Consider the following 25,549-nt stretch of genomic DNA (forward strand, 5'->3'; position numbering starts at 1 on the left):
GGGTCTTTGTTTGAGTGAAAATACTGTAAAATTATTTGAAAATGTGCCTTATTGGAAAATTGGAAGGCAAGTTTGTTTTTGGTTGGAATATCACATGTATGTGTTATATTTCAATGTGTTTTGTTTTTGGTTGTGTAGTGAAAGAGGCAGGTAGATGGCATAAAAATCAAAGAAGCTCCTACAATAATAGACAGAAGAAGGCCTTCTCACGTTCACAGAGTCAGTAAAAGCTTGATTCTGGGCCTTTTTCGTGTGCATTTTGACAAATGTCTTCGGTCATTGTGCTTTTATGGATGTGTTTTTCAATTGCATTAAAAAAGGAAAAGGAACAGAAATTGATTTTACCATAGAAATGTATTATGTTTCTGTGTTTTGTTATCCTCTGAGAGATAGACTATTTAAAATCTTTACTTAAATAAATACATAGATAAACAAAATAGTGATGATTATAATTGTAAATAGTGTCATATATATATATATATATATATATATATATTTTTTTTTTTTTTTTTTTTTTTTTTTTAACAATATAATAATTTAGATGTACAGATAAAATACGATTTACTGTGCAAAATATTGGGAAAAATAATGAGCTCAAAGCGCATTTCCACTGACAGGCAGCAGAGGGCGCGCTCACTCTCGCTGGGCGGAAATCACCAGAGCACCGTCCCACTGACGTCACAGCGCCATTCTCTGCCTGTCCTTTGTTGCGCGGCTCGATCAGCCATTTTACGGACGGGAGACGGTGCGGAGAGACGGGCAGCTTGTGTGTCCGTAATCCTCAGTAGCTGACTTTCTGTAGCGCCCCAAAAACGTTTTCACGTTTAACCGAGAATCTAAGATCTGTTGTAACGGTTCCTCGATCTCAACAGTCCGACATGTCTCGCGATCGATTCAGAAACCGCGGAGGAGGATTCCAGCAGCGAGGAGGAGGAGGCCGCGGCGGTTTAGGAGGAATGCGAGGTGGAATGGGAAATCCAAATTTCCGAAACCAGAACACCCCTCAGCATCCCTTTCAAAACCGAGGACCCCAGCCGGGCGGTGGGTTTAAGCCCAATCAGGGAAACCAGCCGAATCAAGCGCATCCTCCTCCAAACCAGACTAACGTTACACCACAGAAGCCGGAGGCGGGGAGTGGAAACGTCGCCCCGAAGCCCGAAATTAAGTCCCCGCCGCAGCAGCAACCCCAGCCCCAGCAACAGCAACAACAGCAGCCGCCGCCACAGGGTCCAGGCCTTCCTCAGAACAAAACCCCGACCCCGCAGCCGCTGGGCGGCAGCGCAGGTCCGCCGAAGATGCAGTCTCCTCCGCCGAAAACCGTGAACGCGAAGCAGGAACCGGCAACCCCTCAGAATCCGTTCAGAAAAAACCTGCCGAAGCCGGCCGCAGGAAACGGCCAGAAACCCCCGAACAGCCAGGCCCCGCCGCCCCAGGCCGAACAACAGGACCAGAAGCCCCAGGTACGACGAAAAAAAGCGATCTCTGAGAGTGAAGTTATTTTCATGATACGAGGCCCTGAGCTGATCCGCAGGCCTCAGCGGCCCTCAGCGCCTCGCTTCAGCTTCGGCCATTTTGTAGTGCTAAACAAAGCACGGCTCTTAGCTGACGACGACGGCGTTAGCGGGCATAAAATACGCCCTGTTTAACGACGGGGACGCAATAACGGATATGTTTAATAATAATTCGCTTTATTTATTTTCATTGGTTGTCTTTTTGCCCGTCTGTGTAAGTTTCTCGCGTTTTTTTCGCATTTTGTGTGCCTCTCGTGTGCTAAGCTAGCTGACCCACCTTTCGCCAAGTAAAACAATGTAGCTAACTAGCTAACCTAGGCTAGATAAGCTAGCTTAGCCGACGCCTGTCTTTTTTGTATATTAAATATTAGGTAGCTTGTCTAAGTCAGGCTACGTTTCTATTGACATGCAGTTTTATTTTTTGGCCTTTTTACTCTGTAGCGCTGTTCGCCACATCCTCGAAGCTAACTAGGTTAGCTAACAGACGGCTCGTTATCGGGCCTGTAAAGCTGACGTGCTGTCTGAGCGCCCGGTCATTAAATTAGTTATGTCGCGTACAGTGTGCTCTATAGTCATCCGAGGACCAGCCTGTTATTTTCTTCATTCTATAATGTGCAGGTAACCTATTTTAGTGTAGTGTTATGCCTGGTTTATCCTGACGATATAACCTCCCACCGCAGCTCGGAACGGGCAGTGTGGCGCTAATAGCGTCGACATGGCGAGTTGTTACGTTTGAGCACAGCGAACATGTCGCCGGTGCTGTCGGAACATTAGAGAGCCTGTTCACTAGGATTGTGCAGCGCAGTGTGTGAAATTTGAATAAAAGACATTGTCGTGGTGTGTTTAAGCACTACTGATGACCTTGTGCGGAAAAGGTGAATATTGCAAAGCGCGTCATACTTTAGCCTGAACATCTATATACCTGTATCATACTTTAGACTGAATATCTACCTGTATCATACTTTAGACTGAATATCTATATACCTGTATCATACTTTAGACTGAATATCTACCTGTATCATACTTTAGCCTGAATATCTATATACCTGTATCATACTTTAGCCTGAACATCTATATACCTGTATCATACTTTAGACTGAATATCTACCTGTATCATACTTTAGCCTGAATATCTATATACCTGTATCATACTTTAGCCTGAACATCTATATACCTGTATCATACTTTAGCCTGAATATCTATATACCTGTATCATACTTTAGCCTGAATATCTATATACCTGTATCATACTTTAGACTGAATATCTACCTGTATCATACTTTAGCCTGAACATCTATATACCTGTATCATACTTTAGACTGAATATCTACCTGTATCATACTTTAGCCTGAACATCTATATACCTGTATCATACTTTAGACTGAATATCTACCTGTATCATACTTTAGCCTGAACATCTATATACCTGTATCATACTTTAGACTGAATATCTACCTGTATCATACTTTAGCCTGAACATCTATATACCTGTATCATACTTTAGACTGAATATCTACCTGTATCATACTTTAGCCTGAACATCTATATACCTGTATCATACTTTAGACTGAATATCTACCTGTATCATACTTTAGCCTGAACATCTATATACCTGTATCATACTTTAGACTGAATATCTACCTGTATCATACTTTAGCCTGAACATCTATATACCTGTATCATACTTTAGACTGAATATCTACCTGTATCATACTTTAGCCTGAACATCTATATACCTGTATCATACTTTAGACTGAATATCTACCTGTATCATACTTTAGCCTGAACATCTATATACCTGTATCATACTTTAGCCTGAACATCTATATACCTGTATCATACTTTAGCCTGAACATCTATATACCTGTATCATACTTTAGCCTGAACATCTATATACCTGTATCATACTTTAGCCTGAACATCTATATACCTGTATCATACTTTAGCCTGAACATCTATATACCTGTATCATACTTTAGCCTGAACATCTATATACCTGTATCATACTTTAGCCTGAAATGCTTGTTTGGAAGACAAATACACAGATAATGATGACAATATTTTATTTCTGTGTTAGTTTGCATGAGTTTGCATCAAAGCCAGCTTCTTGGTTGGTGTAAACTAACATTCAGATACATGTTTGATTTCAGGAATTGAAGGCAACATTGTCGCTGCTTCGCAAACCTGGAGAGAAAACTTACACTCAGCGATGCCGGTTGTTTATTGGTAATTTGCCCAACGATATCTCGGAAGCGGATTTCAGAAGGTTGTTTGCAAAGTATGGGGAACCCAGTGAGATCTTCATCAATCAAGGCAAAGGTTTTGGTTTCATCAGACTGGTAAGGCTTCCTCATACGTTTTAGCTGTATAAAGATTTAGATTCAAAGCTCTGAGAAGCTAATTAGTTTCATTTTTACTTTTTTCAGGAGTCACGTGCGTTAGCAGAGATTGCAAAAGCTGAACTGGATGACATTCCCATGAAAGGCAGACCTCTTAGGGTACGCTTTGCAACACACTCTGCTGCGCTTTCTGTGCGCAACCTATCCCCCTTTGTCTCCAACGAGCTTCTAGAGGAGGCATTCTCTCAGTTTGGAGTGGTTGAGAGGGCAGTGGTTATCGTAGATGACCGTGGGCGTTCGACTGGGAAGGGCATCGTTGAGTTTGCTACCAAGCCTGCTGCACGAAAGGCACTCGATCGGTGCAACGATGGCGTGTTCCTGCTCACGTCGTAAGATCTTAAGTGCTACATTTCCATTGTTATTTTAGTATGGCATCTATTTGTCTTTGCTTATATACCTTTTTTATTTAATTCTCCTAACTGCTAGGGCACCACGTCCAATTGTTGTTGAGCCACTGGAACAGTATGATGATGAGGATGGTCTTCCAGAGAAGCTTGCTCAGAAGAACCCAAATTATCAGAAGTGAGTTTCAGTGCAACTATATTTAGTCCCTGCAGCATTTGTAGGAAATGTGTGTTAGAGCTTAATGCACTCTGGATTTATAACTTTACTGTGCAACAATTGTTTTTTTTCCTCCCCCTGATCACTGACCTGATATTCCAGAAGATGTGGATTTGGTTGGAGTAATTAAACTAATTGTCATTGCGGCTTCTGCTGTTGCTCAAATACATGCTTGTGTGAATACCTGTGATCTTAATTTGTAGAGAGAGAGAGCAGCCTCCACGTTTTGCCCGACCAGGCACCTTTGAGTTTGAGTACTCCCAACGATGGAAGTCTCTTGACGACATGGAGAAACAACAGAGGCAGCAAGTTGAGAAAAATATCCGTGAGGCTCGTGAGAAACTGGAAACGGAGATGGAGGATGCCTATCACGAGCACCAAGCTAATCTGCTTCGACAAGGCAAGTATCTTGTCAATCATTGTACTGAATATTGTTGTGGAGGCTGATGCATAGGAATTAATGATACTTCTTGTTTTGCGTAGATCTTTTGAGGCGTCAAGAGGAACTGCGACGCATGGAAGAGATGCATAATCAGGAAATGCAAAAACGCAAAGAGATGCAGCTGAGGTATGGACTGTAGATCTTATAGTTTAATGTAAAATCCATGTCATACTCTTCTATTCAGTGTAATCTGTAATTAGTTTTTAGCTAGTCTTGACTACTGCGTAGCAAGCTGTGAGCTTCATAATCAGTAACACTGACTGGTAGGCAAGAGGAGGAGAGGCGCAGACGAGAGGAGGAAATGTTGCGGCAGAGGGAATTGGAAGAGCAGATGAGGCGTAAGCGTGAGGAGTCCTACAGGATGGGCAGCAGCTTTATGGACAATGTAAGTTCCACCCTCGGAACGCTTTGTGCATTTGTTTGAGGAAATGTTTTATTTGAGTATATACACTAGTCTCTGGGGAAAACCTGTGGCAGCAGTCATTGTTTCGTACTGACCAAAGGGTTTTTTTTTGGTTTGTTTTTTGTGCAGAGGGACAGGGAAATGAGGATGAATCCTGGAGGAGGTCTTGGTTTGGCAGGTGAGTCACTTTAGCTGGTTTTAGCAGCTTGACCCGTAAACGCCTTCTAGTCCTTCATGATTATTTGCTTTCTCATTATTAATAACCTGATATATGGAATGTGTCGAGCATTCCATTTTTGTGATGTGTATAATGTGTACATGTATGCACATACACCCTTTACAAGTAGTAGACATTAGACAGATACCTCATATGTTTGTCTTAGTTTGACAGACTTTAATAATGTTATGTGAAATTAGTTTTAGGCAGTGGTGTTTACTTCTATAATTCTTGATCTCAAAACAAATCAGTTAAAACTCCTCTGTTTTACAAAACACTTTCTTTTATTAGATATGCCCTTTGGCTCCCCCAACCAGAAGTTTCAGTTTGCTGGAATGAACTTCGATAGTCACCAGGGGATGGGTGGACCGGCGTCAGGCATGGTGCCCAACGAAATGGTAATGTATCCAGTAATGGCAAAGAGTGAAAGGCAGAGTGTAGTGTGATGGTTGATGTGAGTGTTTGGACGATGTGTTCCTTAAAGAGGTGTTGGTTGCTCACTCTGAGGCAGTTTATGGGTTGAATGGTTGCAGAGCGGTCAGTGAGGGTTCAGTAAAATCTGTTGGCAGATTTATTATGTGTCCTTGGTAGCAATGTTTGCCGCAAACGTTTCCTCAGCCATTATGCTCAGCTTCCCAATCATAATTTTTTTTAAAAATTCAATTTGCTTAGAAGTTCTGTCTGTACTAAAGCCCAACAATGAACTTGTAACTGTTTGCTCACTGCATTCACTTGTAAGTCCTGTCTGATGTGTTGATTAAAGACAGGCATGTTTTTCTTAGCATGGGTAGAGCTGTAGCCTTTGAATTTTTGCAATTACTTGTAATCTGTGCAACAATAGATCTGGACTTCTCTCTGGTTGGAACACGTCTGGCCTTCTCTTGAAATGTATTTTTGTGCTTGGGGAAAACTTGACTCCAATCCTTTTAATGACTGGTTCAGGATTGTTGCCTCCCATATGGAGTGAGCCAACTGTCCAGTGGCACTTTGGAGTTCTGAGACACTAAAGGGATTTTAGTGCAGATTGACTTCAAAGCAAGTATGTTTTTGTTACAGTAATATTTTGTAGATCAATGCTGAGCTTTTGGATGATCTGATGGTCAATGGCAGTCCCGTGTGAGGTCTTGCTGGTTACGGATGGCATCAAACTCTGCATCTAAATTTACACTGTCTCTCAACAAACCTGGACGTTTGTATTTTTCCTTTAAATTATACAGCCACATCTGGCTGGCTAAATAACCAGTGTCATTTGAGTTTAAATTTGAAAGGGTATTTCAAGTCACAGTGTGTCTTTTAAACAATTCACATATTGGAATTACTGGGGCATTTTGTGTTAGTATGTCTACATATATATTTTGATACAGGTTCCTTTTAAATATGAATAATCCTGAACACTTGGATCAGAAATAGCTGTCTGAAGTACCATGCGAAGTACAACACTGATGTATACATGCACATCTTTATAGAGAAGCTGGTCCCAAATCTTTATCAATTTGAAGTGTTATTAACGTGGATATTGTGTTCAATGACACACAATCTGCATAAGTCTTTGTTGCAGATATTTGAGCTTTGTTCCCATGCAAAGTCATTTAAAAACTGAAATTAGTCACATTTTATTTAAATGAAATGATAGATTTGTTCAACTGACTAGCTTATTCATTTTATTTATATATATATCTATCCATTATTTTCTAACCATAAAAGCAGAAGTTGATCCATTAATTGATGTAGTCCTGCCCTGGTTTACTGATTAGGGATTTAAATGATTAACCATGAACTGACAATTGTTTGACCAAAGTAACAATTAAAAATTAATAAAATTTTGTTTCTAATAAATGGCTTCTATTTAGCTAAACAGTTGTTTTCAGAACAATTCTTCGAGAGACTGTTAGTGAGGCTTTGAGCTTACTAAATTGTTAAATATGATTTTGGGCTGTTATTTTATTTCATGCCTGGCCCTGCCTATTAGTACCATGTTCCATGGTGCATAATGTTGTTTTGTTTTGTTTTTTTTAATGACTGAACGCTTCCAAGCCAGTCATATTTCAGAACTGGAACTATGTTTTATAATTAATGTTAAATGGGTCAGGTTGTTGACTTTAGACTTATCAGGTTAACATTTATTCACCAACTAATGATGGTTGTTGGTTGAATGAATATGCCAAGATTTGTGTTCTAACAGCCCTATAGTAAAAAAAAAAGATGTAATAAGTTATTTATTTATTTATTAATAAGTCATTATTTTGCTGTATTTGCATGTGCATAGAATTAACCTTGCATGCAGAAAATAAATTTTAAAGAAACTTGCACAATTCTATAATAATGCGCACACACAATTTGAGGAAAATGAAGGCAGTAAAATGTTTTGCCAACTTGAAGGCATGTTAGTCATTATTGTAATGTATGCCTGTATAAGTGTTGCTGAAGGCATGAGTGTTCCCAGCCATACCTAGTGGTCCACCGCTCCTTGCTACCCTCTGATCTGTCCATCTGCCATCGTGATTGCTCTTTGGGACATTGTTGTAAAAGGATGTGCATTTATTGACAGTAAATGTGTTTTTAGTTGGCTGGTACTTTCGAAGATTGAGTTCAGCAGTGTTGAGATTATTCGTTTGTAGACTAGTGGACAATCTGACCCCTAAAAGCCAGTTCAAAATAAAAGTACTGATTTTAATTTAGGTTTTATCACTCTAAAACAAGTACTGCTGAAGTGCAGTAATTTTTTTTAAATTAATTTCTCTGCACATTCTAGACACTCATACATGTGCCATCTGTTGAACTTGACGTACAAGTTATTCATATTAGTAGAAATTACACTGTTAGATCTTCACAAAGGGACCCTCTTCTCCCATGGCAACTTTGTTTGGCCCGGTTATCGATCAGAAAAGTCATCTATGATGGTGCTTTAATGCACGTTTTATTAAAGGATTTACTATTTATTAAAGGAACTGCTGCTGGTTTTGCTACTGAAATTGTTTGATGCAGTGGTTAGGTTATGCTGCCTTACTGCAGGCCGATGATCATGGCAATTTCCTGAGGATTTCCAAACTTTGTTAATGAATTATTAAATTAAAGCGATTATTTGATATTGTGGGGAAAACCCTAAACCACATTGCTCTGTCAGTATTTGTACAGTTTTTTTTTTTAAAGTTTTGTAACTGGTTATGCCGCAATCCCTGAATTCTGGCGTTATTTTTAAATCGTAGTTTGGTGGCAAGTAGATGCACTGTACATAATTTGTAGGCATGACAGTATCAGCCTTTGCAGTACTGATCACAGAAGCCTGCACTTGAAGATGAACCTCTAAATCAATTATATATATATATATATTGTTGCTAACGTGTTCAAATATTTTGCAAGATGTTTCACAATCACAACCTTGCCCTTAATATAGCCACACTTCGAAGCCTTGGCAGTAATGTGTCCAACAGCATGGTTGACATGCTGTCATCTCAGTGTTGCAGTGATTTGTGGCAGTCAAGCTATAGTATGCAGGTATTGAAAGGTTTTCCTGAAAAGCTCCTGACTGTGCACGTTTTCAAGAACGTAGTTTGGAACGTCCGGTTATGCCGGTGTGATTTTGATAATGCTTTTTTTTAAATTATTCAAATTTATCACCTGTCCTTGACCTTTGAGTTGATTCAGTATTGATGCGTATGTGCATTCTGCCAATTTCACTCTGACTGCTTTGCTGTAATTCTTTGAACTGCAGTCTCTTTAAATTAAATCAGCCTCCTGTAAGCACTGCTCTAAGCACTCATTACCACTTTGTCTGTTTAGTCCTGCCTGATTTGTAAGTGATCCTCCATGAGCGCATCAACCAGAGCAGAATGCTATGTTGCTTGAATTACATGATAAACTTTTTTTTTGTTCGTCATGGGAGAACAGGGCCCCAAAGTGAAAACACCTACATGTCTATACAAACTTGCTGACTGGTTGTCCATAACAGACAGCCTTGTCAAAGGAATTCAGATAAAATTCCATCTTCTTTGGAAAAACACGTTATTATTATTATTATTTTTTTTTTTTTTTTCGTTTTATTTACCAACTTACCGTAGCACAGAAAACAGCTTCATTTTAACTTGTTCTATCTTATGTTGGGGCAGAAGTGACCAAGGTGACCGGCATGGCGAAATGATAAACCAAGTGTGTTATATATGATCTTTTTATAAATAGCACCAGGAGTTGCGTCTTTGGATATAATCAGAATCGTCTAATAAACCTGGGAAACTGTTACACGTGTATTTATACTTGGGCACCAAAGCAATACTGTGGAAAAACCTTGAGACTGTAGTATATGGTCAACTCCTCAGACTTGTTCGAAAAAAAAGAATTGCTTTAAACAGTTTAGTGTTAATGTGTCAACGTTTCTCTTATTTGACCTATACTACATAAGAACCTGCTCTCCAGTGGCTCCTTAGGATTATCTCCTAGAAGATGATTAGTAAACTAGATTTCTTCACAAGAAATCACTAATTTAGTGATTACTGAATCAGGACACAGTGCTGGCTGTAACTTTTTGCTGCCTTCCTTATGTGATTGCTGTAGTTCCGCCTTTGTTTCATCTTATGGTAGGAAATTGCTAACAAATACATTACCCTCTCTTCCTTTTCTATGTTACCTGTGGCACCTGTGGATCTGCATATTGGAACTATTTCGTCGAATGTTTCCCTTGGATCCCCACTTTAAAACGCTTGGCTCAAAATATGAACTCGTGGAACTTGTGGCTATATTGGTCTTTATTCCTGCTCATGGACACAAACAAAAATCACATTTCCTCTGCCAAATACTCTACATCATATGAAAACTGGTCACTGTAGCGCAATGAGCGTTTCCCTCAGGGTGGCCCTGGAGGTCCGAGGGGCATGGGTCCTGGCAATTCAGGATTTGGCAGGGTCCGTGAGGAATTCGATGGACCTGCCAAGAAGCCACGCTTCTGATCTGGCACTTTTTTTATATGGCAGAGCTCGTGTTTGGATGCCCAGAAGTTCTGGGTCTTGATGTATTTAAGTTTAAAGTATTTCTTTGCAGTTTTAGCTTCAAGATCTCTCCTGTTTGTGGCAAGGTATTTTCTCCGTAATTTGTGTGTTCAAATTAGATAGTAGTAAACTGCACAGCAGGAGTGATCTCTTGCTTAGCATATTCCATGTAATATCCTTTCTTACTTATATCATGCAATGTTACTTGTTATGCTGGTTATTCTTGTAAGTTGTTCTGATAGTTCTATGGCCATGTACTGTGCCATTCAACATTTTGAAGTAATCCATGTAAATTTACAATAAAGCGTACAGTTGGTTCTTCAAAACCCATGTAAACGTTGTCAGCACAGTGTTTGACTAAATTCGTCTGAGGAATTCTTTTGAAGGTCACGTTCTCTGTTAAAATTAAAATTGAGCATAATGAGGATTAGTAAAATAATAATTAATTTTCTGTTTCACTCACAGACTAGATCAAGGCCTTATTTGAAGTGTTTCAAAGTAACCTCTGTTTAATCCATAATTGATCTCAGAATTGACCTTTAAAGTTCAAAATTTGAAGATAAAAGATGTGCTTAGTTTTATTCTAAGTCGCAAACTAAATCACTAACTTTGATTACCAATTAGCAGTTATTAAACCGTAATTAACATGTACAAGATTTGTGCACACAGCGTAAGTAAAATGTAAAACCTGTTAACTTTGTTACATCACAAATATAATCCTCTAAAGGGGTGGCTTAGTAATTTTAAAATTAAACTGAGGACCTCCATCTTAGTGATTCAACTTTATTAAACTGACATCACATTAATTTTAAAATGTCAACTTTTCTTATTGATGCGTTCACAAAGTAGTACTGAGTATAATATCAGTAATATAAACAAAGCAGTGACACTTATGATTACAACCTTATGGTTAGTACCAAACAGGATTCATTTGGTTCATTGCTGCAAAACAATGTTAACTAATTTTAGCCTAGCAATACTAGTAATTTAAATTGGACTACAGCCTTATAATTCTGATAATGTTTTGGGGGCATTATTCTCATGAGGGTGTTTGCCCCTTTTTTACTCCCAGCTATTTAATATTTAATAGTGGTTCTAAGGAAATAATGAGGGTTCTGTCAAAAGTTCACCAGCCAAAGCGTAGCTGTTTAATAAATCTGACCTTAGTTTTGGCCCCATTTGTGTATGGTTAAGGAAAAAGCAGGTAGGTCCATCTAACTTTGCCTTATCTTGTAAATTTTACAATTGAAAATGGTTTGCGTTACAATAGGTAAGTTTGAAACCTTTTTAAAAGGGTATACAATTATCATTTCTTTTGTAATGTTATTGTGAAAGTCATGGCTAAAGTGCACGTATTTTGAGGAAATAAACAAGGTCATTTTATTATTTATTTTTTTGAAGAGACAAGATTTCTTACATCTTGCTATTGTAGTGCACTGGAACCACTATATAATGTAATGTAGCGCTTCAGTGTTCATCACAGCCAGCTGTAACTTCAGATCTACAGATAACACTAAAGATGTCAACACTGGCTTGCACTAAACATTTCATACATTTACCATTTTCTCTGAGTAGATGGAATAACTGACACCATTTACTTTTTGTTTGTAGACCAAAGCAAACTGCTTAAGTTGCTGGTTTTATTGATTCATTTTGGTGTTGCAGGCCAGGTCTGTGATGTAGACAGTTAGGGATGCATAATTAACCAAGGAGTAGTTTTCCTTGTATAGGCTAAACTAATTACTTTGACGAAAAATATAACTGCTGTTGTATGTTGTGTTGGTCCTTTTGTATATTTTCTCCCTTAACAGGTAACTGTTCCCAAGTTGCTTGGACATCGAAACTTTGTGTGGGAGTTACCCACGCACCCTTGATCTACGCTTTTGTTTTTTCATGCCTTTATTATAAAAGGGAAGTGAGTTCTGTATAAGGGCTTTCCTTTCAGAACGTTGAGTCAAGATCACAAGGTAATCTTGAGTTTAAAAAACATTTGAATTTAGTTTTTAAGTTAAAAACACATTACATTTCTAAATATAATATTTTTCGCATACTGCAAGCTATTTTTTAGGGTTTTTTTTTCCCTGCTTGGCATGGTGGTAAGTAATGAATCAATTATCAAAGAGAGGGAATGTTTGTATTAATGTACAAGTTTCAATTCCTGTTGCTGGATTATACCACAGCCCCATGCTGTGTACATTTTAGTATTTTCTCTGCATTAACACAACCATTTCAATGTATGGAAGTATTTTACTTACCAGAGAAAACACTAATGTCCAGAGCAGGTTACTCCAGGACAAGGATTTGAACACAGACAAGTTAACTGTGAGCTCGTTGTTACATAAATTTGCAGCCAAAAAAACAAACTTTTGCCAACTGGCAAAGTCTACAAAATGTTTGGTTTCTTATAGAAATTTAGTGAAGGTCTTTGATTTAGGTTAGATTTGGCTTCTCTGCTTTATTTTCTCTGTGCTGTGGCTTGAAGAAAGCAGTAACTGCATGTGCAATTTCTTAGGGAGATGTGTGGATGTAGTGTGCAATTATTGCCCATTAAATAGAATTTCCGCACTAAGGAGGTTATAGCAAATATTTGATGCACAACTTCAATTGCGTTTTGATAACTGATGTTACATATCCTATGTAGCACTATTATAGTTATCTTAAGTGTTTTATGAAGTGGGATTAGGTGCGTGTAATCCTGTGGTTTATCTATATATCGCCTGTAGCAGTATCTTTAGCCAGAATTTAGTAAATATTTAGCATTCAAATCTGATCTTAAATTTACGTTAACAATGGGAAACATTGTGCTACCTAGTTTTGGGGTGGACTGTAACGTGCCCTTTGGTGTAATTAAAAAAATAAAAGGATTGTTATTGATGACTACAAATAGACAAAACAGATTCCCTGTTAATGGATTTCAAACATCCAGCAAATTGCGCACTTTTTTTTTAATTGTCAAAACCTGGATACCATAAGCATGCCACAAAGGCCTCACGCCTAACTAAATTGGCAACAAGGAGACTTTTTGTCTTGGTTAACGCTTCTCTATGGAAAAACATTACTATAAACTGAAAAGCAGTGTTATGCTTTGTCTGTCATGGTATATTAGTATAGACATTTATAAAGCCCAGTACTTGTGAATAACCTCAAATTTGTTTCAAGTCTGGGAATCTGAATAGAAATGAACATGTGATTGCTCATTGAAGTACACAGTCGTGTGTACGTGTGTGATATTTCACTAACTTTTATACAAAACTTTGGACAATGGGGTGAAAGCCCCAGCAACAGCGAAGGAACCGCATTTTCAAAGAAAGGTAACCCAACCTCTGCACCCTCTATGGCATGAACCCTTCAAATATTTTAAGATGGTACCTTAAATACTTCTGAAGAATCATAATGTAATAATTTTGAAGTTCACAGAAGCTGGAACTATTAGTTTCCAGTCCTTCTGCTTTTTTTGTTAGTTTAAAATATGAAGGGGTCTTTGATTGCAAATCTTGCTTCAAGCAGACCTCGTACATTTGGGGTATTAGAAGCCCACTCAGGTAGAAATAATGTAATTGAAAACAGATTGCAGAAGATTTTTTTTTTTTGTAAAGTTAGTTGTGCTGCTCACCCTTCACCTGGACAGATTATTCTGAGAAACTATGGCTGCTGTTTTGAAGTGTCCATGTTCAAGCGCCTGACAGTGGTGGTGGAAGGTGGCATTGGGTGTTTAGCCCAAAGTCTCCTTGGGGTAGAAGTGGCATTCCTGCTTGCAAGAGGAGTCGAAGCTTCAGTCTTTTGTATGCTGTGGTGACGGTGTTATTAACTACACTGTCATAACAGCACTATGAGCTACAGCCCCAGTACTTGGATATTCAGCAGGACCACCTTTTGATCCTGAAGGCCCTTACACTCTGAGCATGATTTATTTGTAAGGTTAATGTGGACAAAAATAAATTTAATTCAAACCCGTGGATGTTAAAAATGTGACTAATTATTTAATGGTTCTATTTGTGTTTATCGCTTTTTCCTGGTCAAGTAAACTTGCTGACCAATCAGTCAGCTCTGGCGTTGGCATGGCGACAGCCAAGGTGAGCGATTTGGCTGAATCCCAGCTACTATAACTTTTAATGAAATATAAAAAGGATCAGAATCTCAAATCAACTTGAATAGGTGTCACTCTCCGCTAAGAACATCTGTTATAGCCTGCGTTGAGCACCAAGTTTAACAGCTTGTGAATGAAGTGATGAAGCTCTTCACATTACTTTTACTGGGCAGTAGCCTGCTCATTGTCACCATTTGAACAAATCTATGAGGACCTAAGGAGGACTTATTTGCAGTGGAAGACATTCTGCGCTCTTGTGTTGTGTGGAGCTGCATTTCTCCATTAATCAGCTCATACTGAGCTATAGCGATCCAAGCAAAGAGTGAAAGAATTCATAAGCTCCCGAATGAGGCGGATACATTGTTCTCCTTTACCATTGTCTAAGTGGAAAGCATCCTGCACTGTGTCGCAGGTTGCTAGTTTTGCGAGAGGCACAGAATCCTTCGACCGATATTTTGTTCATCAGCATGAATATCTTGGTGTCCAAATATTTAGCATTTCCATGTCATATTTGCATCACATTCAGTGTGCAATAGTCTTTAAACATTGTGACAGTAAAAAAAAACTCATTTACACTTTACAGCATGAGGCGGCAGCAGCACAAGGATTTTCTCTAGTAACGAGTTTTCCTTTTTAACAAAAAGTATAACTAGTCACTTTCATAATTTGAATCAAGACATTGCAGGGTGCGCCTTCCCCTGTCAAAAGATGCCTCTGTCGCCATTCATACACTAAAAGCGTATTCCAGTTCCATTGTATTGGATTTTGCGTTACTGCATATTGCAAAATTTTCCATCTGACTAATAAAGCTTTTTTCTCAGAGGCACATGTGTGATTTCACCAATGGAGTTCACTAAAGTATGTGTTTTGCTGAAAGCCTGGCTATGGCTGTGTACCACTTCTGAACCATATCAAAGCAATAAGCTGCAAGAAGTTATGCATTATAATGATTAAATAATTTTAAGTGGTAAAATCGCTGTAATGCACTTCTTGAGTGGATTATTGCTTTCATAAGAGATGACCAGATACAATTTAAAATGCTTGAATGTAAATTTTTTTTGTTCATAATTCTTCTGCCAAGCTGTGCAATTCCACTACTTGTTTTGTTTTTAAATATAAGTTCATTAAATGTTTAAAGCATATAATTTAAATTTGCTTGTATATCAGGTATTTCACTACAGTTTTAACTTGAATATGATATAACATGCAACAGAACTCCTAACATGGTTCTCCTTCCCTGACGTGACAGTTTTGAAAGTGGGACTTTGGGTTGATTTAGGCTTTTTTAGGTGTGATTTGATAAACAGAAATAGCACTTAGCTAACAGGCTACTCCAATTATATTAAGGTGGGCAAAAGAAATAGCTTGAGAAAGTTTCTTGTTGGGGTGTTCAGATGGCAAAAATTGTTAATGTCCATCCATAACTATTAGTATATTTAGCCAAAGAAACAGTGCATCTCATTTTATGCTGCATGAAGATTTGAAATGGTCCGGGACAAAATTAAGATTAAGAGACCCTTATTAGTCCCACAACGGGGAAATTTCACCTCTGCATTTAACCCAACCGTGAAGTGAGACACCACATACACACTAGTGAATATACACACACACTAGGGGGCAGTGAGCACACTTGCCCGGAGCGGTGGGCAGCCCAATCCGCAGCGCCCGGGGAGCAATTGGGGGTTAGGTGTCTTGCTCAAGGACACCTCAGTCATGTGCTGTCGGCTCTGGGGATCGAAGCGGCGACCTTCCGGTCACGAGGCTGGTTCCCTAACCTCCAGCCCACGACTGCCCCGTAATAAAATATCTGAGGGGTAGTTCTCAGGTTTTGTGCCACTAATCTTTTAATATTGTTCCTCTTTTGGGTGTAAAAATCAGAGAAAACAGGCCTGTTAACTATGCTGTTTTTGAGGAAAGTGAACAAAAATATTTTGGTGGCCCACTCTGTCTTAAACTTGGATAACAGTTAGATGATGTGTTTGAGACGGCCAAAATCGTAATGTTTTGTTAAAGTTACAGGAAAATGAAGTGTTTTTGAAAATGTGACCAATGCTTAAAGTGACCCAGGTGTGTTAAACACGTGTAAAAAAAAAAATAAGTCCATTCTGATTTTAGATTAAATTTAGGTAACTTTACAGCAGACAGACCATCTTAAGTGCATAAAATATATTGCAGCATATGCAGCCAAAACAGACAGAATTGGATATTTCCAGTGCTGTATATCAAAATGTAGGTTGAATGCTTGTTCAGTCTTCCTGATATACTTACATTTGGCCACATCACACCTTGTACTGTAAGCCATGAAAAGAATGTTTACATGTCCTGTCCTTGCCTAGCAATTTTGAAGCCAGTATATTAGTCTGTTCCATCCTGGAGGAACATCAGTTTTTAGACATTGTGGAAAATCAGGAATCATTCTAACACAGTTAAGTTTAAACAGGACTGTGAAGTGTTAGTTTTGCCTGCTTTTGCGATAAAGTACGTTTTACTGTGCTACAACACACAAGTGCGTTAACATACACGTGATGAGATCAAGAAAGCAGAGGTAGTGCAGCTGTAACTGGGCTAGCTACTCTAACTCCAGTTAGTGAGAACCTAATAATATAATGAGAACCTGTTTCTCTGTAATTAATGTCAGCAAGCAAGAATGTCCTGCATAAGCATCTCCTGAGGAGCAAAAGGTGTGGATATCATTTACCACAACCACCAATGAGCTGCTAAATGTGTGTTGCTGAAATATTAAGTCTCATAGCATTTATGCAGCAGTTTTTCCTGCTACATTTCCAAAGATCATTCCAAACTCATTCCTTCACAGAAAAGGACTCCTAGCTGTAAGTAAAATAATTTGCATATTTTATTCAGAGACAATTTCAAAGTTATGCAGCGCTGCATTTTATAACTTGTCAAATATTTTGACGTTTTGGTTTAAAGTTTGCTTAGTCATTTTCATTAGATGTGTACAAAAGCCAAGCCATTAGCTCTGGGTTGTCCAAGAGAAGGTCACTAAAATGTAGTTGTATATAGTTCTATCCACATTTTTGCATTTTTACCCGCCAAGTGTGGCTGATGGCTCTAATACTAATCGGTAATTTCTCTTATTTAATGGAACAGTTATGCTTATAATTCAACATTGTACAGAAATAAATCGACATCACAAGGCCACCTTGCAGTTGAACACCACTATCAAGAGAAGATGTGTGTGGGGACAGATGAGTAATTTCATGCATTAGTACAGTAAGTGGTTAAGACCGTCAAGACTCGACGACAAGCAAACTCTCCGTATGAGGTCCAATGGAAATTTGTCATTGCCAGACTTGATGTGAGGAGAGCTTGTCTCTGTGTCTGTACTGTGTATGACGTGGATGGTGGTGCTGTAGCTAAGCAGTAGCGGCCAGTGTCCAGCTTGCCCTGCTCCACAGTTGAGACTCCAGCAGTTGATTACAGTGAGGATGAGTAGTTCTGCAGATCAGTGGACAGTTGAGCCTGGACTTGTTTACATCAAGAGGTTTGCTTGCATATCATCAGAGAAGGTAAGTGCACGTCATGTCTCTTGTTCAATGCTGAAAAAAAGCAGGACTGATTCACCTTCCTGAATCACCTCACAGTAACTGATGTTTTTGGGGTTCTGGCATCACACTTCTGAAAATGGATTCACGGTGCAGAATTTGTTTTTCTGTTGTGGACTCAATGTGGATTACCAGCGTTTACGGTATGCCAGTTATGTGAGATCCTGTGAACATGGAGTAGCTGGTATGCAGTGTAAACATGTTGAATTTTTTTTTTTTTTCTTGGACAACAATGGACTCATGTAATTAGTGTTGTAGTTGAGCAGCTTCTGAACATTTCATGTAAAGTACATAAAAGACGGGACGGGGATGGGATGGCATCGTATGGACATGTTTAACCACCAACAGCAAAACCTGACTGTCTCCTTAGGAAAGCATTGCAGCGTTCCCTGCATATTATTTTGAGCAGTAGGAGGGTGTGGAAATGTTCAAACGGTATGTGCGCAGAAAACTTTTTTTAATCTTTTGGAAGTAATTCGAGTATCAGTACTTTTACCTTGGTGGATGACTTCTGACCTGATTCATCAATCTACTTGAACATTTAACATTCAGCAGGCTCTGAAACTCCTGTATTTCATGCTGAAATACTTTATTACTCAAATAGGTTTACTGACCTTTGGTTCTGAAAGTTAGCTGTATTATGAATAAGTATCTCACCTAATGTCTCATCAAAGATTCATTCAAATGGCCATTTCCTCTAACACGTTCAAACCTGCTACAAGAGCAGTTGAGCTGTGTGGATCGGAGCCTTGTGTGCTCCTGTGTTTTACCATGTAAAATAAGTACAATGATTACTTCTAAAGGCACTGTGGTATTTTTGAAGCAAACATGCATGATCATAAAAGAAATCTTATAGATAAAACTCAGTCTAATGATAAGTTTGTTTCTTTGTTAAAAATGGTCGTATGTAACAAAGTAATCAGAGTATTCAGCTTTGTTAGATATTTAATTATCAGAGTAAATGTGCTGACTGCATTAAAAGGTCTGACATTAAAAGAAAATGGTAGTTTAAAAGACTCCCCAGCTAAGCGGAGTGCTAAGGGGTTAGCAACTCACTTGTGTGAAACAAATTTAAAATGTTTATTGATTGCCAAGTGGTTGCAATGTTTTGGTTTGAAACTTGACTTTCAGTCTGGGCCAATGTTTGGTCTGGTAGTTAATGTTACTACACAACAAGTAAATACCATGTTGTACCTCAGGATCCACAATGCGTTTGGTATGAGCAGTTTCAGTAAAGGATTTTATTTATTTTAAAGAAGAAAAAGGCATTTGACTTTCTATTTAACTGATTTTTAAACCGTAATTGATATTGTACTCCAGAAAAGCAATCTTTGAGTGATGTGCAACTGCAAAAACGTCGGCATTTTATTCATTTCACTGCATTTGTGACCAATAGGTAAATACTCTTTCTCTAAAGCTAATTCAGGTGGTAGTCACAGTTTCTGTATTTTATAAAAGGTAATGTATTGGCCTCTGCTGATTATGTACATGTAAAGTATCGGATACCTGCATTGACCTGGAGTTCTTATATCTTTGCATCCGTGGTTTAACCAGAAGGTAACTGATGTCAGGAAAAAAATTGAATTCCTTTGAATCTGTAAGATATTTACAACACTCCCCTACTTCTAATTCTCATGAAATGCAAATAAGTAGCCAGGGCAATCTACTGTATCACTCAGTACATTAGTTCTACATAGTTGCACATCTGTTAGGCTACTGAGCAGACTTGTATGTGATTAGTCATTCATATTTTTCCAAGTCTTGTGTAGTTGCTGCAAGCATTAAAGCCAGTAATTTTGTTCATTAGCCTACCAGTTCTTGACAACGTCTTCAGTTCCTACATGGTTTTCACAATAGCTTTTACACCTTGTCTCCACGGTACATCTCCCCTTGTGTTCAAGCGCGGTCATCTTAGTAATGCACGACATGGTGTTCAGAAACCTCTTGTGTACACTTTTCTCTACATGTCATGGTGCAAAATCTGTCTAAACCCACCTGCTGAAAACCAGGTATTGGGTGTGTGTGGCCCTGATGGGCCAAAACTGCTTTGTAGAGCAAGTACTGGATCAGCATGAAGGCTGTCCAGGGATGTGTCTGTTTATCTGCACTGTGATCCATTTCCTCAGTCTCCTGGTCTCTGTGATTAGTTGACATGCTTTTACTTCATATGGAGTGTGATGCCAGAACTACCTTCTTTGCCTAATGGTTGCCTGTGGAGAGGCAGACCTTAACCCGGATCTTCAGGATCTACTCTTCTGGAAATCCAGCACTGTGAATGAGGTGATATTGTCTGCATAGAGAACATTCATCAAGTGCTATTAATGGACTGCATATCAAGACTTCCAGACCTAGTTTCGTACTCAGTTTCTCAGCAGGACATAAATGGCATTGTAAACATGTTCCTCAACCAGCACGTTAGATCTTTTAGAATGTGACTCGTCTTCATATGTAGCATTAGACTGTTCACAGTATCGCTTCACTTAAACTGTAAATAGAGGATAGGCAGTTGAGTTCTTTGCTTACATGTAAAGGATTTTCCCTGTTCCTTCCTTTAGTAGTTTGACATTGATCCTGCTTTACATCTACTTTATATTAGTCATGTCTTAGATTGAAGTCTCAGGACTATGTGCTCTGTTTGTGCTTTGTTTACTTACTGTTTCTCTCTCACTGCAGGAGCATCAAGTGGTTGAGGCAGGCTGAGTGCCAGACCTTTTGAAATATGGTAAGTAGTGTTTCAAGATGAAAGCCTCCTGCAAGGATTCTCAACACTGTCCAATATGAAACAAGAATGAGTCCTTGTGAAATATTTTGCAGCTCAAAATCTGAAATTATAGAACAAGCTGTGCTGTGTGTACCTTTTCACTCTTTCCTGTCAATTATGTAGAATAAATCCTTGGGGTGGTCATCATGCAGCATAAAGAATAAAGAGATGCATATATCCACTTTCTAAAACTTGGATTTCTAAATTTAGCAATGTGGAGGACAAAATGTTGTAAAGTTATTTTGTCATAAATTGTAATGCTTTCAGTTGAAGTGAATATTGTTCACATTTGTCCTAGATTTCAAAGACTAAAAGAGAATTTTTGGCTTGTCTGAAAGGGAAGTTCTGCATACATATGTCTTTAAGGTATAAACAAAGTTGTTCAGAGTGGTTTGATGTGGAATGGTGCATTATCAGGAAATTTAACAGCTCAGACTTTCGTCATAGTGGTGGCGATGGGAACCAGGGGACTTGATGTCTACAGCACAAATGTGACTTATTTACTACCATGAATGACCATTGTACCTACACTTCATAACTGTAAAATAGTGGAAAATTTTTAAAAATCACTTTGCTTTGCCTGCTAGTTTGCCCTAAAACAGTCTGTGTACCTCTCTGCCAAGAATGCATTAAATAAAAATACATTTCAAACCAAAAGCTTCACAAGACTATCTGACATCAGGTAGCATATTCATGACCATTTAATGCAACAACTTTGTCAGGGTAGCTTTTAGAGGCATTAAAGTCTGTCTGATTAGATGTTAAGTCTTTTTCCCTTCTAAGAATTACACATTTCACATCAAACTTTTCTGAAAGACTGTAGTTGCATCTTATCTATTTAACTGTGCAGAAATGGGAAAAAAGGGGGAATTCATCATTCAATTCTTATCTAAGAGTTGCTGCTGCCCTGGATTTGTATGTAAAGTTCACAGCAGTCGCTTCTGGAATGATGGATAAAATATTTTAATTAGTGGCCTTTGGTCTTGTGTTGGCAGCAAGTAGAGCTTTTGAGTCCTACATGTGTTCTGTTGTCTCTAGGGTTGGTTTACTTACAGATTTCTGTCTCTCTCCTGCTCTTTAGGTCATTGGATAAATGTAGCCCATAAACCAGTAGCTCTTCAGGCTCGTATGGATGTGATCCTTTGGAGTAAAAGCTGCAGGTTAGTGGAACAGCTCAAACTGGGGGTATAGATTCAGTGTATGCGTATATTTAATTTCTACCAAATATATAAAGTGTGCTTGTAGACTTGTTTTTGTAAGCTGAATGTTTCCCTGACTTTCCCCTCCCTTTTCCTTTTCTGTTATTAGGGAGAGTGGCCAAATTTACTGGACAGGAGTCATAAGGAGCAGCATTTGCAGACTTTTCAGAATGATTTGAACACTTTTTTTTTTTTCCTTCGCCTAATATGACGTGCGAATTGAATTAGTCTGTTATGTACCCAGAGTTACAGTCTCCATGTACTTGGTGCTGTTCTTGTTGCATAGTTTCAAAACCAGAAGTCCCAACACTCTGAAGTTTGGCAGCATCTATAGTGTTGTCTACAACAGGTTAAGTTCAAGAGGTTTGTGTTTCTCTTGTTTTATCACTGTTGTATCTTATTGGGTTGCTGTTAATTCTGGCGTTGATCCAGTGTAGAGGACGGGAGCCTGCAAGCCGATAGCACGAAACAGAAGTTGCTGTGAATGTGGGTCAATGGTCCTGTCTGACCTGCATTGCACACTGGCCAGTGAGTTTCTGAAATGGAAGTCTTTATTTTTATCTGAAAAATAAAAGTTGTGAAGTGTCTGTAACGCGTGTTCTTTTTTGGTTGTGATTCTAGAGAATAATCACTTTTACTTGGCTCAATAAACCATGTTCTTTTGCTGTTCTTGAAGTGCTGCCTGTCCATTTACTGAAAGCAGTGCGAGAATGTCGCTTTTTTTTTTTATAAAGGTGGTGCCTGACCTCGCTGAACATTTTTACAATTTTGTCAGTAAAAAAGTTAAAAGATCAAAGCGATTAAAAAAAAAAAAAAAAAAATGGTTTCATGATGGGTGGGTAACGGAAGTGCTTCATAATTTGAGAACAAAATCTCTTGTTAAAGGTTTAAACATGTAGGTTTGTATGCAAAAGACTTAGAATAGTAGTAGTTTAGAATTCTTGAAAGCCTGAATTTTGCAGTTCACCAAATATTTGAGAAGAATAGTATGTCAAAGTACAATGCTCTGTAAATTTGGGGGGAAATATAAAAGTCTAATGTACTTTTTAGGCGTTCGATGGATTTATAGGCATCTCTTGCAACAGTCAGGGTTCGTATACATGTCATTGGTCAAAAAAACACTGCATAATGTTTTGTAACAGTTCTTTCTCCTTAATGCATTCTACTTTGGCAAAACTTAAATACATACAGTAAGGTTACAGCATCATTCATAGGTTCAGGTAGTTTATGGCATTGATATAGATCTGTTTACACCTTCCGAACATGAAGATTCCATTTACTAACATTTTAAGGTCCTCTTGAGTTACAATTTTAGAAACATGGCTATCTTGTTTATTTTGAGTAATGTATTTTTCATGAAACTACAGACATGACGGTGCAAGTCCTCCTAGGGTTCTTCTGAACTGTCTCATGTCAATCCAAGTCCCACCTTATCCCTTTTTGACTGTGTGGATTGACCGTATAATTGAGCATGGTTAAATTATCAAAGCCTAACCATCAGTAGCATGCTTATAGCTGCTTAAAACCACTTAGTCCTGTGTACTGGCCCCTCCAGTGGTTGTAAGCTGACCTCAGGAAGCAGGAAAGGAAAAGAGGGAGGGTGAATTGGGTAGCCATGTGATCAATGGGCTAACATTTAAATCTTTAATGCACATTAATTATTTATGGCCTTATTTGGATGCATGCACCCCCAGGGGTGGCCGCACTCAGTCTGTCTGGCTGCAGTCTGTATTCAGACATGAGCGGAGCAAGAGCCTCTTCAGGCGTGGGCCTGAACGCTGTGCAGCTGAAGCACCACCAAGCAATGCAGAGGAACCGAGCTTTGAGCCGAACATACCTGTTATCCAGTTCCATGCCACCACTGCCACGGACCAGTGGTCTGAGCCTCGGAGAATCTCTCAAACTTCCATCGTTGACTAAAACAGTGCATCGTCGGACCTCCATGGTGCCGCTCAGGTGAGCCCATACCTGAAACATACCTAAAATGCTAAATCTCAAAAAGATGTACTTGAGAGAGTCAAACAAACCACCAGGTTATAGAGGTTTTTAGGGGGTTTTCTTTTTCTCTATTTTCTCACTCCTAGTGTCGGTGTGCTTGTGTTCATTTGAAGGGATATGATGTAAAGTAAGGCCTTTTGGATGGAAACCTGCAGAAGTCTGAGAGGAATCTGCTCCAAAGATAATGATCTGAAGCAAACCAGCTGCCTTTTGAAAGAATACTTTGCCAAAAAGAGAAGTCTTGGAAAGCTCTGTGTAACATAAATACCACTTGGCTTCACATTTGGTTTCCTAGCACAATGGAGTGAATGCCTTGTTAGGTATCGCAATTGTCTGAATAGTTTCAACTGTCCACTGTATGTAAATTACATGTTTTGTTGATTTTCTAAGGGGAATAAGTGAACACATCCTCTCGAGAGCACACGTATGCATAGTTAACTGCTTGCAACATTTAACATTGTATTCTATTATTTTTTTTTCCTAATTTAAATTTAGCAATTAAATAGAAATTGTACACTACAGATTGCAGGGGAAAAAATTCAATGAATTCCCTGTAAAGGTTCATTTCTTTTCACTCAAAAAAATCAACAAAATGTCATTTGACAAGTGTTTTTAAACTTTTCCATATGACTGTGTGTGCATCTCCAAGATAACCTTACAGGAAACAGGAAAAAACTAGCTTACTTTTAATGGAAGTCAGTGGATCCAGACGTTTAGGTACTGGAAATGTCATTTTGCGTCATTTCTTTTGTGCATTCATCATGAAATTTACACAGAATGTAAAGGACAACAGGCATTTTCAAACTCTCAAAAATGTAAAAACGAGGTGGAGGAAGGAAAAACCTATTAGGCCATGTCACCAACATGGACTGCTATGTGATTTCGATTTGTTTGTGTGTGAGAGAGAGAGAGAAAGAGAAAACGCTGCCTGGTATTTCAGATGGTTATCGTTTGAGCTGTTTCTTTGCAGGCGTCTGCAGGTTTCCTTTCAAAATGCCTTTGTACGCTTCTGAGTTCATGATCTCATTAATGAGCACAATCTCACCCACATCACTGTAAAACAGCCTCAAACTTTATTTGGGTCCAGACATCAACATCATTGTTTGCGTTTACTTTGATCAAAAGGGAAAATGCAGCTAACATGACAAAATAATATTCCTGCTAATTTCTTTGAAAAACTGAAAGCATAAGAACAGAAGCTGTAATAAAGCCAGAGTGAAGACACCAAATACTGAAATACTGAATATGTTTCCATCTTTTCTCTTGCTGCCAAAAAATAATGTAATGGTCATTTTGACTGAAAATCTAATAAATGAACATATATATGCATGCATGCAAAACTTTGGCCGCCACCAGTCAAATCACACTTTGTTGATTTTCTAAGTGAAAATAAGTTAAAGGTTTTAGCACATTTAATGTTTTATGT

The 25,549-nt window shown here is 38.6% G+C and overlaps 1 protein-coding gene across 2 annotated transcripts; it reads left to right on the forward strand.

Moving 5' to 3' along the window:
• The first annotated feature begins 698 nt into the window (after positions 1-698).
• Positions 699-22,794, forward strand: sfpq (splicing factor proline/glutamine-rich). Of its 2 annotated transcripts, XR_001857662.2 has the most exons (12): positions 699-1,460; positions 3,662-3,850; positions 3,938-4,239; positions 4,337-4,432; positions 4,675-4,871; positions 4,955-5,039; positions 5,181-5,298; positions 5,446-5,494; positions 5,825-5,931; positions 20,839-20,887; positions 22,008-22,086; positions 22,235-22,794. XR_001857662.2 is itself a non-coding variant. In XM_017693188.1 (10 exons), exons 1-10 carry the CDS (start codon positions 879-881, stop codon positions 10,471-10,473), a joined length of 1,845 nt encoding a protein of 614 aa, XP_017548677.1. In that variant the 5' UTR covers positions 699-878; the 3' UTR covers positions 10,474-10,848. The 2 variants fall into 2 exon arrangements, 1 of the variants encoding a protein (XP_017548677.1); XM_017693188.1 differs by lacking the exons at positions 20,839-20,887; positions 22,008-22,086; positions 22,235-22,794 and adding an exon at positions 10,354-10,848.
• The last annotated feature ends 2,755 nt before the right edge of the window (positions 22,795-25,549 follow it).

The sequence above is a fragment of the Pygocentrus nattereri genome, chromosome 27 (assembly GCF_015220715.1).
Source record: "Pygocentrus nattereri isolate fPygNat1 chromosome 27, fPygNat1.pri, whole genome shotgun sequence".
In the NCBI taxonomy this organism is placed as follows: Eukaryota; Metazoa; Chordata; class Actinopteri; order Characiformes; family Serrasalmidae; genus Pygocentrus; species Pygocentrus nattereri.